This window comes from Orbicella franksi, chromosome 11 (assembly GCF_964199315.1).
Source record: "Orbicella franksi chromosome 11, jaOrbFran1.1, whole genome shotgun sequence".
In the NCBI taxonomy this organism is placed as follows: Eukaryota; Metazoa; Cnidaria; class Anthozoa; order Scleractinia; family Merulinidae; genus Orbicella; species Orbicella franksi.
Genome location: NC_138155.1, coordinates 23590570 through 23604755, shown reverse-complemented (window position 1 = coordinate 23604755; position 14186 = coordinate 23590570). Strand labels below are relative to the sequence as shown.

The 14186-nt window shown below is 38.7% G+C and overlaps 1 protein-coding gene across 2 annotated transcripts; it reads right to left on the bottom strand.

Moving 5' to 3' along the window:
• Nucleotides 1-2804: 2804 nt before the first annotated feature.
• LOC145502654 (synaptophysin-like protein 1) lies at nucleotides 2805-12478 on the bottom strand. Of its 2 annotated transcripts, XM_081481998.1 has the most exons (5): nucleotides 11743-12478; nucleotides 8402-8761; nucleotides 7215-7409; nucleotides 6311-6492; nucleotides 2805-5427 (listed from the first exon to the last, which is right to left on the bottom strand). In XM_081481998.1, exons 1-4 carry the CDS (start codon nucleotides 11806-11808, stop codon nucleotides 6334-6336), a joined length of 780 nt encoding a protein of 259 aa, XP_081338124.1. In that variant the 5' UTR covers nucleotides 11809-12478; the 3' UTR covers nucleotides 2805-5427; nucleotides 6311-6333. The 2 variants fall into 2 exon arrangements, with proteins under 2 accessions (XP_081338124.1, XP_081338123.1); XM_081481997.1 differs by having other exon boundaries at nucleotides 2805-6492.
• Between the last annotated feature and the right edge of the window lie 1708 nt (nucleotides 12479-14186).

The window sequence follows — 14186 nt, the reverse complement described above, 5'->3', positions numbered from 1 at the left end:
GCACTCTAGTCTGGCTGTTCGGTTGAAAGATTTGGCCCGTACAGCTCCTTAATAAATGATTATCTTATATCGCCTTGCGCCAACAAGGGAGAATTGTACACTAAACCATTCGCTTTTTTTCCCTCATCAGTTTGAAAACGTGTTAAAAATGGCGTCAAAAGCAGTATTTACAATGATACATTCAGCCCGCGTAAATCCGGGGAACGCCCATATAAAAAGGACCGGGGTGCCCGTCGTACGCTTCAGGGGTTTAAAAAAGCAATCTTGGTACCTCCCCTAGGTCTACCACTGCCTTAGTGACCTTAGTTAAAGTCCTTACATTAGTTATCAGGCGCTAACGCTAAAATCTTCAGCTCCAAAAACTCATACCCTGCATCTTTTCTTACTTGTGGTTGGCTTCACGGAAAAGGTATATGAAGAGTACGAGAGTTGATCCCCATATAGAGGTCAAAGGCAATCCCTCTCAAGTTATATTCAGATAACCCCCGGCTTCAGAAATCCTAGGGGATCTAGAGATTAGCCAATCCTGTGGCGCAAGTTTAATCACGTGGACAGCTCAAGCGGCTTTAGGGTGGACCATTTGAATTTTTAGGGAGAGGAGGGGTCTGGTCATTTTGGAAAAAAATATATTGCAAGCATGCTAGTACCAAAACAAATTCATGTACGTTCAGTGAGCCCAATAAAGCATGTTGTACGGAGAAAAATTATCATGCATAGACATGTCCCGAGAAAAAATTCCTAGCGCATGAGAGAATTAAAAAAAGACATTCATTGCTATACCAAATCCCCCCTCGATCCCCTCCCTCAAGAGTCAAATTGTTCTCTCCTTAACATGCACTTTCTTCCTTGCTAAACTTACCAGATTAAATCGCCGTTTGTTGCAGACTCTTAGCGGAGGCACCCAATGTACTCGACGAGTTGTGGGCCCGAAAGGAAACTTCACCAAAACATGGTGCATCTATAAACAATTTGTAAACTGCAGCAGCATCGAAAGATAATCTGAAAAGAAAAAAAATATAAAATATTGCAAACGAGTCCGAGAAGGGAATTGCATACGCTCGCTATCAAACAAAATTTGACAGGTAGACCTTCGTGTTTGTTACTCTAGAGAAAATAACATAGGTACGGTTTGTTTAGTAACCATTTCAAAAGAACTTTTAAATGTCATCTTACACCGCAAACACAGGGCAACTAACACTCCCAATGTCATGAAATTTTAAGCGTAGTCACATTTCCCAACAACAAACCACGTAACATAACGAGGGGGACTGAAAAAATAAAGTGAAATAGTGGAAAATCTTCACATGTAATCCCTTGAGACTCACCGTTGTCTTGGTGCGGCTGTGCATTCTGACAGCGGATGAGTCTAGCATTTTCTTCACTGACTAAATGAAAATTCAGTTTCAGAGCGAAACATTATCGCACACTAAAGATATCTACATTATGCAAATTTCAAAATCAACCAACTTCCAACCTGACATGGCAATTAAATTTAACCGACGCGATTTGCTAAAAGAAAACAAATTGGCACATTTCTTACTTGAATATCTCAAACCTCATATTAAGATTTTTATTTAAATTCAGATCAAGTGATTTGCCTCACACCTCGATTCTAATACGTGTGCTCGAGTTCAAGTAGATTTTATATTCTAAATTCTATATATCTGTTTTCTTGTTTCTACAGTGAAAGTGGCAAAATATAACTGTATCGGACTGCTAAAACGAACCACTACGAATCACGTCTCAATAATTTGAATATTTCAAGGCCTCTGGTGACTTAATATGTACAGAAAGGACGCAACCGAGTAATTACGTTTGCATCTTCCGAGCTCAAGTCTGTTTTTAAATTAAATTTTGAGACTGCAAATGTACGGCAACTTAGCTTACATTCGATTTGACGTTACGACTTTGTTAATTTATCAGCGTGCAACAAGGGCTTGGGAGTCAACAGTTAATCTTGAAATGAAAGTACGTCAGACAATGATACGAGCAGAATAGATCGAGGAGCCAAAAGTGAAAAGCACGCGCGCAAGAAAGAGATAGAAGGAATTACTCTACGAATTTGTGTCCCATTCTTTCTCAGCTAGAGCAGATTAGAAAGTCACTAAAAGCTACACTTACCATGCGCGCGTAGAGGTTTGGCAGCTACATTCTTTCTTGAGGCAAATGTTAAAGCCTGAAAATATTCAACTTTGAAGATAGTTATTAGGCCCCTCCGTTTTCACAACTCCAGTGCGTCCAAATTATTGTTTGCATTCGTCTAATCATTTATGCTGTGACGTCAAAACTTATCTGTGACGTAACGCAGTTTAGAATTTAGTCGTGCTTACAAATGAAAGTCAGTTTCTGAATCTGAGCTCAGTTATTCATTACACGGAAATTATAGGAAGTGTTTTAAAGGTATCGACACTTCGAGTGGAAAACGGAAAGGAAAAAGAAACTTGCAGTCTTAAAAAATATTGCTAGGACTGCTAGGTAGACTGTAAGTTCCTTTTGCAGTTCTTGTCGATACTGCTCCCCAGTCCCACTCGTAATTTCCCCGCTCGTCCCAGATCTTTTCAGGGAGCCACGTTTTTTGCGGTCAAGCAAGGAAGCGACGTACTGGAGAAATTGTAATTATCACTTTAAAGTAATTCTTGCGCAAGCTACTTCCCACCCAAAATAAATAATGCACAACCTTAAGGTCAGAAAAATATGTCATGCTCCATAAAATTGCCAACCCTCTCCTCCCTCAAAATAATGGTCCGTCCCTAATGACTGAACCATACAAAAAAGCTACAAACAATGCAAGTAAAACACCATCATATTGTTAAACCGCATGAATATATTTGAATACACAGAGCCAACATACACAGCCAGTGACTAATAAGTACTCTAAACAAGATAGGAGCTTAAAAATACTGAACATTGTCAATTAAAGTTTGTTAATTATCTCCATTGAGACCATTTACAGCTGTCTCTACCACACCCATTAGCCTGTTAGAAGGGTCGTCACGCAACGATTCTTTCTACTTCCATTGCGTGATGTGCGTGACGACAACTACAGCTACATTTTCATACCTCTAATAAGAAGAGCTGGAAAAGTGAACTTTAACACGATTCGCGTTTTACAAATTTTTATCAAAACAAAATGCTATTTTCTGAACAAGCAAATCAAACTTGAATTCAAGCCTTCCATGAAAATTAACATAATCGACACTATTACAGTAATGTTATCCTTGAATATTTGCATGTAAAACGGTGCTAAATAAATTTTTTTCAAGCTTAGAGCAGTTTTCAATTCAATATTGAGAGCTGGGTTTATTATCATATGAAAAGAAAACTATTTCTTACAAAGAAAAAAAAATTTACTTGCAGGGCCATTGCCAGAAAAAAATAATAAGTGATACAATGTCATTTGTTTAAATCTCTTCCTAACTATTAAGAGGCAAGTGCTTTGGTTTGCCTGTTACTAGCTACAGCCCAACTAAAATGATAAATACTGAGAAATGTAAAAGGCCTTAGATCTATTCACTTACAAAAAAACATTCATTAACGTATCCACTATAAAGAGCCTTTCTTGCTTTCCATCAGGCACAGAAGCCAAACTGGTATTTTTAAGCTATGCAATCTTTTCAGCTAACAATTCTCACTAAATTAAAATACAATTGATTGCATGGGAATACTTAAGGGACATACATCACAGTATAGCCTGACTTTTTCAAATCTGGTGTAATTTTCTACTGGAAAAGGACTCCAGCAAAAGAGATGGCTTCAGCTAATCTGTCAGGGAGTGAGGCCCAAATGGCAGCACAGGACTCGACCAGCTGAATTATATAGATGATGATGATGATGATGATTATGACCGTGACGGTGATGGTGATGATGATGATGATGATGATGATGATGATGATGATGGCGACGGTGATGGTGATGATGATAATGATCAATCAATCAATCAATGTATGATGGTGGTGGTGGTAGTGATGGCGAAGATGATGAAATCTTCCTCATTCTTTTTTGTTTTATTGGTCTACCCCACATATGCTGACAATCTAATTAGTGAACAACTATTTTAAGTTTCCAACATTTTTACGGTAATTTTGCGATGTAAGTCCCTTAAGCTCTAGCTTTACAAACGTCATTTGAAAACTACTCAAAATACTGCATATCTCGGAACAGCCTAATGTAAAACACAGAGCAATCTCTTCCTGTAAATATCATACCAATCTATTTGACTTGCAAACAATTCTAAGGTACAGTAAGGCAACATGGACATGCCATTGTACTAGAAAATTCATTGCCTGATGGGGAATCTCAACTTACCCTGCACCCCCCCCCCAAAAAAAATTTCTCCTTCCCCCTAGTAAAAACCTGTGGGATAGTGGTTATCGAGCAATGTTCCATGAGAAATTGACACATCAGGTAATGAATTTTCCTTGATTCTCATAGCATCACTTTATAAAAGAGGAAATAATCCAATTTTGCCAGAGAATGCTATGTTTAGGTCAGGCCATCAAAAGTCCTTATAATAATAATAATACTGTACCAGCAAGTCCCAGTAATGTACACTAAATATAAAGTTAGCCAATCAGAATTATATCAAATTACAAGGCCCTATTGAAAATTGCAGTCCCACATCTTGACCTCATGCTTGGCCAATAACCCATATTATCATATGGCTAGCCCTGTGAGCCAGCAATATGAATCAAATCCTGCGCTGTGATTGGCTACCCGAGCGGGCAAGATGGAGCTATCTTGCCCGCTTGGGACCACCCGCTGTGTCCTGCAAGGAAAATTTCTCTGAAAGCCATATAATAAATCCTTTATTGACCAAGCTTGTTCGGTCAAGGTGGCAGGATATTGGCCTCGTTCTTTTTTTGCGAGTTTATGGACCTCTACTCCGTCTCGGTCCATAAACAGGCAAAAAAGAAAACTTGGCCAATATCCAGCCAACTTGACCTCACACTTGGTCAATAACCCATATGTATTAATCCTTCAAACAAACAATTAATATTGACCACTTGCTCATTCTCCTAAAACATACTGTCAAGTATGCATTGACTTCACTGCCTTATGCGGCTATGAGAGGAGATGTTGCATTGATTTTATGATGAGAGAACAGATTTTGATCTCTGTTGAAGCTTGAATGGCAAATTAAAACAAAATTAGTCAACCAGTCCCCAATTGTTTGAAGGCTGGATAACGATATCTACTGGGTAAATTACTATCCAGTGGATAAGTGTTAAGAAAACAAACCACACTATCCACTGGATAGCCATTTATACTGTGGATGGCATTATCCAAATTTTGAACAACTCGGGCCAGTGGTAAAAATTTTAAAAAACCCCTTACCCAAACATAAAATAACTCAAATAAATTTTTGGTATTCTTATGACAAGTAATACTAAATGCTGGTTGAAAAAACAATCCACAGAGACAGATAACCTACAACAAAAGGTAAAAAGAAAATGTATGAGCATTATCAAAGTTGGCCACATTACTGAGTCCATAATTTGTTGTTCGTATACCCAAGGTTGTTTCAACATCGATTAAACAAATTTTTCACGGCTTTTGTACAGCTAGGTCGAAGAGATAATTCATCACTATAATCATATGCTTCTATTATGCTTAACACATCTCAGAGATAACTAAGTTTGTATGTGAATAAATGCATATCTCATTTTTACTTTTTTAAAAACGGTTATAACGTCTGGAATAGTTGAGAACCCTTCTTCAGATATATCCTAAATTTGCAGTTAATTCTCTATTCTTCTCTTGGGACCAAAAAGTAGTAATAATTTCTAAGCAAAGCACTAGGGATTTTAGAAAGAGCTTTTCCATCTATTACATCCACCCTAGTCAATGTTTCTTTCAACTATAATTTACAAAAGGCAGAAAACTCACAACTGCAGTTTAAATTAATTAATTTCCATGGCATGAAGCTGCTAGGAGTACTGCCACTCAAACACTTAAAATTTATTTTCACAACTGCTCACTTTGTGTACATACAGTGGAACCCTGTTAATACGGTCACCAACAAGCCACAAAAATCTGGCCGTATTAACAGGCTGGCTGTATTAAAAAGGTTCTTCAAATAAGAAAATGACTGACTGAGCTTTAGTTCGGACCAGAATAAAGTGGCCGTAATAACGAGGTGGCCATATTAATGGCGTGGTCGTAAGGCAGGGTTCCACTGTCACTACAATGATCATTCATGTCTCAAATTCTTTCTCGCAGTTCAAATATATTCACCTGCACTGTGGGTATCTTATATTGCCTTTTGAATTTGTTGTTTTATGTGAATTAAAGTTGCGACAGTATACAGTACCTTCCAGGCAAGTGAAAAAAAGCTCAAATTGCTGATGCTGGTGGAGTATCCTGTATCGGAGGCTCCTGAGGAACACTTTCTTTTCCTCTTGCTCCGGAACTCCGAGGACTATGCCATGGTGTTTCTTTAAACAGAAACCACAAGTTTCCGCCCCAAACAAAAAAGTTGAGGAATCCAAAGACCTGCAAAAGAAAGAGTGAATTTTCAGAGGTAACATGGGTAACCAGTTCAAAGAAAAATTAATAGATTTGAAATTGAATCTAAAGTCAAGGGAGCAGGGTTGCTGAAGTGGTGGGAGGCCAGTGCTCCCATCAATGTGGCCCGAGTTCATTTCCGGCATGGTGCCATATGTGGGTTGAGTTTGTTGCTGGTTTTCACCTTGCTCCGAGGGTCTTTCTCTGGGCATTCCGGTTTTCCTCCCTCCTGAAAAAACCAACATTTCCAAATGCCAGTTTGATCAGGATAGAGGACCTGTGTGACAAACAGCTCAGGGCCAAGGGCCTTTCCCTCTAAAAATCATAATTTTATTTACTTATGTATTTATTCATATTATATTTTATTTATCTATGATGATAGATTAGACAATAGAGTACTTTTTCCTTGCTTACATAGCCTCATCAAAACACAAGGGAGGTTGGGTGAATTCAAGACAGTTATGCAAACCCTTGACTCTGTCTTAGGTATGTATAACTTTGGAAAATTCTTTCACCCTCCTGAGTGTTTAGATGAGGCTATGTAAACAAGGAAAAAGTCCTCTATTGGTTTTATGAAATATTTCTCAAAAATACCCGCAAATCTAAAATGTCACAACTGTGGCATACTCTCATCTCAACACACCTATTGACCAGTGAGAGTGGACATGGTATCTCAGTTATTTTATAGAAACATTTAAGTCATGACTTACCACAGACACAGTTGCGGCACCGTAAGTGGCCCCAAAAGACCATCCACAAGTAGTAATCTTTGTATTAGCACAGGTGGGGTAGTCACTGAATATTTTATCTTTGCTTGTAGCATCTTTCAGACCAGACAAGCCTGATGCCCATGCTATGGCACTTGTAAACCAGAAGATGACCAACACAATAGTGACAACAAAATCCTATTCATTGAAAAAACAGAAAGTCAGATTACAATGTAGTTAAATGAATGTGAGGTTACATAATGGTTCTGGGGGATGGGGAGGGTGTGTACTCTACAAAGTTTTTGGTGGGGTTTGCAGCTCAAACCTTAAAACCCTGACCCTGTTTCAGACCAAAATCTGTGACAGCCCATACCCTATTTCAGACCTAAGTAAAAAGTTGCTACCCTATTTCCGACCTCTAAAATTACTAGATTTATGACTCTAATAATTATATGCCTGCAACTAACCAGAAATGGCTTCCATTTGCATAAACATTTGGAGAAGGGCTACAAAGTCGCCAATGTTGGTGCAGAAAAAATTTTTCTTGTGAACAAAATACTCAATGTCAAGCCAGAGTGAAAAACATACCCTATTTCAGACAAAAATGGTCAAATTTATGCCCTTTTTCAAACCAAAACAGCTCAAAAACCATACCCTTTGGGGCCGCACATACCTACATTGCCCATATAAGGGATGGTAAAGGTAAAGTCTACATACGAGCCAAGTGGGCCATCATACGGGCGTTTATCTCTAGATGAAGAGACTAGGAGTGTTTCTACTCCTCCCTGGATGGGATGCTAGTCCATCACAGGGTTACCTGCCAGCATAACTTTGCTGGTACCCATTAATACACCTGGGTGGAGAGAGGCACTGTGAGAGTGAAGTGTCTTGCACAAGAACACAACATAAAGTCCCTGGCCATGGCTTGACCTGGTCCGCTTGATCCGGAGGCAAGGGCACTATCCATGAGGGCAACGTGCCTCCAAGGGAAAACTCCCCAACACCCCCCTTTCCCAGGTTCATTTGATGCATCATAAACCAAGTGATCTTCACTCATGATCCTGATCTGTTGATCATCCTGAAGAAATGACTTTTGTACGTCTCCATTAACTTGCGAGCGTTGATATTATAACAAGTACAGTTGTTGTCAACAAGCAATGGTTTGCAACAAGAAATAACAAGAATCTTACCACAACTGGGAAAGAAAACAGACCAACATCAGTCGAAGTTGCCTCCTTAGCTCGATCTTCAAATAGGACATAATAAACAAGAGCGACAAGGACAAACAGCATAGAGACCACACCCGTGAAGACAAAGTACTGCGCCTCCGACTTATAGTTCATGTCTAGTGTAGATTCTTTAGAAGGCTCCGTCTCGTTAGCGCAAAACTGTCCATCTGCAGCTGTATAGAGGGTTATGCTATTGAATGGGTAGTAGAATTTACCCTTGACAACACGTGACGATAGCTTCCCAGGTACTTCACAGTTGACGTCAAATTGAAAGCTGCCCACAAAGCCTGCCACTGTTGCAAATGCAAAGATGGTGATGAACTGAATATAAAAGAAAACAAACAATGCAGGGGTCAGTGGGTTAAACTCTGTTTGAATCCTAGCTGTAAGAAAAAAAAGAGTTATATGGTGAGTATGATTCAATTTAGCACTCATGGCACTTATTGTATTTTGGGAAGCTTAACAGGGGTGCTTGTTGGAGACAGAGAAATTTTATAGGATTTAGAATGATGCAGGGTTGTTGCTAAGTGCTGGCTACTGGCAAAATTCCCTGGCTGAGAAAAAGGTGATCGCTGGCTGGATTTTGGCAGGTGATCACTTGGTAAAGGACAAAGAACGGTTTTTTGGTTACGCATGTACAGTCATTCAATATCTGAGCCATATCAAACTGTCTAAATGAAAAGTTTGAAATAAATTCCTGACTACCTTGAGTATCGGTGCCACTATAACGAGTAAAGTAATTGAAACCTTGTTTTGAGCACTTGTTTAGCGTGTTTTCTTTCTGTGTACTATGTCTACCATCTAGTAAACACAAAGCTTGGTAGCCCTGCATTCAAGGCGTTGCAAAAGATTGGAGACCAAAATTTTGTTCCAGGTCTCTTGAGGAAAATGGTGACCGGCTCATTGAGAATCTTAGCTGGGAGACCATTTTCTTGGCTACAACCCTAAGGATAGAGTGGTAATTTTTTGTTTTAAAACAGAATGTTTAAAACAAAATTTACCTTTGAAGGAACTGTGTCCTCATGAGAGCAAAAAAATAAATTAATAAATAAAAACTCACAAAACCAGTTCTTTTGTAACGCTACAATGATGTCATCAGTCCAGAAGGAAAATGAACCACAGATGTATAGCATAGGGATACTTGTTGGAGAAGGGATGCTACCTAATGGAAGTGCTCATTGATATACCGGTTCTTATTAATAAAAACATCTGAAATGGGTTCACTTATTAGGCAGGGTCCCAATGCAAATAGAAGGAATTTGCAGGATGCAAAATCAACTAATTATTAGTAATAGTAATTGGACCGAGTGGAGTACAATTTAGGGAGTAATTGCACAAGTAATTTCAAAATTGGACGAGCGCGAAGCACAAGGTCGATTTGAAATTACAAGCAAGATTACTTCCTGAATTGTATGACACTAGATCCAATTACTAATTAATTGTATATATAACAAATTTCGGAATTAAAAATGTATTGAGAACTACTTTTGAGCAAAAACGTCTGTAGTGCTTTGCATAAGTTTTGAAAACTGTGCAAAACATTGCAAAGGAAGCCATTAAAGTGCGTTTTAATTGACGTGCCAATTACAGATATCCAATCACAAAAAGTTCAAATTGGATACCTGTAATTGGACACCCATGTGACCGCGCGCCAATTTCGTGACAAATAGGTGTGTGGATAACTAATCACGATCGAGAATTTTGTCATGGATACGATTAATAGTATAAATCCTGAGGCCTCTCTGCGAATAAATCAAGCATCAAAAGCGCAACATCATTGAGTAACTAATATCAGAACTGTATAAGCCTGTTCAGGGGTTATGTGATTTTGCTCCATTGTATTCAAACAAGAAAATCTGTTAGATCTTATAACCGCACTTTTAAAATTTAACTGTTTTCCTAGTACTACAGTCGCAACGCAGTGCACATTCCAAAGCAGTCCTTGATGATTCATTGATAACTGTTGACATCACATCACTTGATCAACACAAACTGTGTTATTGCACCATCAATCTTAGCCTTTGTGAAATTTATGAAGATGTAATGGTCTTAACCTGGAAGTTCGCTTGGGACATGCCCATGAACGATACGAAAAGGAAACGATTGTCACACTATTAATAATGCTATTAATAAACAGCTTTCTTCCTTAAAAGTCAAAATTTAATTTGTTTGTGCTATGTGTAAAGCAAAGTAGTCACGTGAGTCACACAATCCGAGGTTTACGCTATGCACAGCTAATTTTAGAATGATTGTGTTTTTTCCCCTAGCATTGACATAAACTCTGCAAGTTCTGGCAAGCTCCTATTTATCTCAGCAAATATTTAATTTTCCTTCAGATCTCTTAACTTGCTGCGATGAAACAGCCAAAGAATTCACTTCATTTGCCTAAACCCACAAGAAATACTCACAAAATTGCAAATAAATTAATGACCGTCGCTTCCAGCGAAATAAACTTGCAAAGTAAACACGATCTTACACAGTGTCACGTGGTGAAAGTGAAAGCTACAACGTCACTGCAGTCCATGGCTGACATAATACCTTTTTTTGCCTACAAGTCAAGCTCTGTGAGCATGAAGCGTGATGAAATTAAAATTGAACGCAGAACATGATCAAAAGCTTAAGCCTTGGTTTGGCTACCAGGTGATGCTTGTTGCCTGGTAAAATTTTACGCCCTTTCTACCCCAAGGACTAAAAGTTAAGGCTGCGCACCGATTTAGAGCATATACGTACAGATGTACAGTCATGTATTGATGTTAAGATTTATACATTCTTTAAAGTCTTCTGATCACTCTATCACTTAATTCAATACTCATGTGTTTATTTGAAAGTGATACCGGCCATACTGTCATTTGCATTTGTAACTATATTTTCACATAAATTTCATGTACTATTTTAGCTTTTGCATCATGCATACATAAACTTACTTATTCAATTACTCAACTATTCAGTTCTACACTGGCAGTCTAGATCACCAAAATGTAACGCAAATATTATAAATAGCTCGGTCTGCAAAAATATTAAGTTATTTGGAATTTTTGCATTTAATTTCCATTAGCCATGCACTCATTATCGGTTGAAAACTTGTTAAGTTATATTACCAGATCCTTAAAAGTGTAGAGCAATAAGTTACGTATCTTTACCATCAAGGCAACATATCGGTTTTTACACACAGTCTTGCTAGGCCACAGTTTTTAAAGAAACAGCTTTGCATGCAGATAAGCTTACGAAAAGCAGCGGCCAACTCGATCCGAATCAATGATCAAATATCATACTAAAACCAGGCGATTGTACCGCAGACTTACCAGTTCGATGCCTTTGATGAATCCCTTAGGCTCCTTCAGTATCTCTATGTTTGGTTTTTGGTTCATTTCGGACGGAAGAAGAATCACTGATCGAGATGTTTGAGCTAATCTCAGTCACACACCTGCCTTAGTGCCTTCCCGCGCGCCTTGCAAGCTCAGCAGCCCGGCCGCTTTTCCCAATGACCTCATTAGTTATTTTGGGGAGTCTTGCGGGTCACGGGCAAATGTTCGCGGGTATCACGGGACGCCGCAGACCCACAGTACTTAGGTTAGAGTTTCCAAGGCTAAAATTTGCACTGTTTTCTAGCTTACGTGTTAGTTTTTCCTGAGAATTTCATTTGATCAAGAAGCTATCCGCGATCGTATATCGCATTTAAAAAATTTTGTGGGTTTCACCAAGATGATCCCCAGAATATGAACAATATCCCACGAAAAAGAAAATCCGCCAAAATTCCCTGCATTCTTCAAATGGTTGAAATAGCTCTAGATGTCATCTCTCCATCGGGAAAGACGGGAAATGAGAGGACAGCGGGGAAGGGGATTGTGTACCAACAAGATATTTGGCTGTTGACACAAAGAGTTCGCTGTTTTGAATTAAGGTTTTATGTAGTTTTTATTAGCTTTATTTTTCTATAGTCTCTCTACAGGTCCCCTATTTTGTCTTGAGTTAGTCGAGATCGCAAGCAAAAGTATTAACCGCAGATTTGAAAAAGCCAGAACGCAATGGGTGGCCCTGGGGAACAAAAATAACTCGTAGAAAAAAAAATGAACGTCTGTGGACAGACCTACTGAACACGTAAAAGGAGATTTTTTAATAAATAAAAAGTTTAGTTGTCATGTCAGTGTTTGCAAAAAAGTATTTATACCAAACAACAATGACCAAGTTTTAGCATGAGTAAACAAAAGTCGCTCAATGTTTCCTCTGCTTGAGTCTGTCTACCTTAGACGAGACATGTGTTAAGAGCGAAGAAAATCGTAATAAAATGAAATTCGATGTTGTTCCTTTAACAGCAGAGTACAAATAATGCTTGAAATGAATACAAATATCACTTAAAGTAAAAAACTGGATCAATGGATAATGAAATTCGAGAGTTTTCATTGGCTTCGTGGTATATGAGTCATTATACCATGCTCTACAAATATGTCAAGAGTACGCGTGATTTTTGGGGCGATTTTGTTTTTATTTTAGTTTAGTTTTCTATACTTGGGGGCGCTTTTTAATAAAACAATATTACACTCGCGCTTGTTGCATATTCAGAAACTCAGTCCCTCGGTCATTGTACTCGAACTCAGTTCCCAGACCCAGCTCACTTTCATTCTTCAGGTGATCAGCAAGGAGCTTCAGCCGCGATTTTTTTCTAAAATCAATGGAAATAAAGTTCGTCTTGGAACTTCTTTATAACTTTTCCTCAGGAATGTTTTTCTTTGTTTCGAAATTCAAGAACTAATGGCCTGTTCTAGATCACAGTTGTTTTACTATCTCGACAAATATTGATCAGAAACTCCAATAAAGGCAAACAAGGCGCAGCGAAAACCCAACAAGGGGTGTCGAACCTTTGCAGTGGAACTAGATCAGTAAAAATCTCGAAATGCAGTTCTTAAAAGGGTAAAATTGAAAAGAGAGAAGATTGAGATTAAAATGAACAAAAACCCGGCAAATAAGAAAATTGAATAAAGCGTTCTCTGGTAAAAAGTATTTAAAATGCGAGCTTTCAAAAGCCAGTCTACTGTCTTCGACGGATAAAAATTTGCGATAACATGACGTTTCATTTTATCACAAATTTTTATCCGTCGAAAACAGAACACTGGCTGTCGAAAGCCCATATTTTAAATAACTTTATTACCAGAAAACGCTTTATTCAAAATTATGATCAATCCTGGTGACTGTTTCTCGATACTTTGAAAAACCAAAAAGTTGAATATATTTGTCCAAGCTTTTTAGAGTGAAAAAGTTAACGCCTGAAAAGACGCTCATTGGTGGTAATTTACTTCATATTTCATCTGTCGCATCTCGATTCAATCACTTTCGGGATATGCATGTGGTCCGGCCGTTCGTGTCGCTAGGAGACGCCATCGAAATCAATTGACCGTGAAGGCCTGGGAGAAAGCCGTACAGAGACAAGGCAATGGGGGTGATCCGATTTCTAGTGAAAAAAATTGTGGTAGAGAATGGGGCTTTGACAGCGGTGCTCAAGGACAGGCAGCTAGAGCTGCAGAGGGACACGTTTACATCGCTTCGTGGAGAAATACGTGATTAACAAATTTCTTGAGAATTTTCCAGGGAAGATTTCGATAGCCAGTAGCCTGCGTAGCAAGCGTTTCCGTGGGGTTTGATAGCAAAGAAAGACCGAGGAACGGGATTTTCGGTGTTTTGTCTGCGCGGAAAATGGGGCGAGAACCAAAAAAAAGGAGAAGGGGGGTGGGAGAGGGGAAGAAAGGAAACG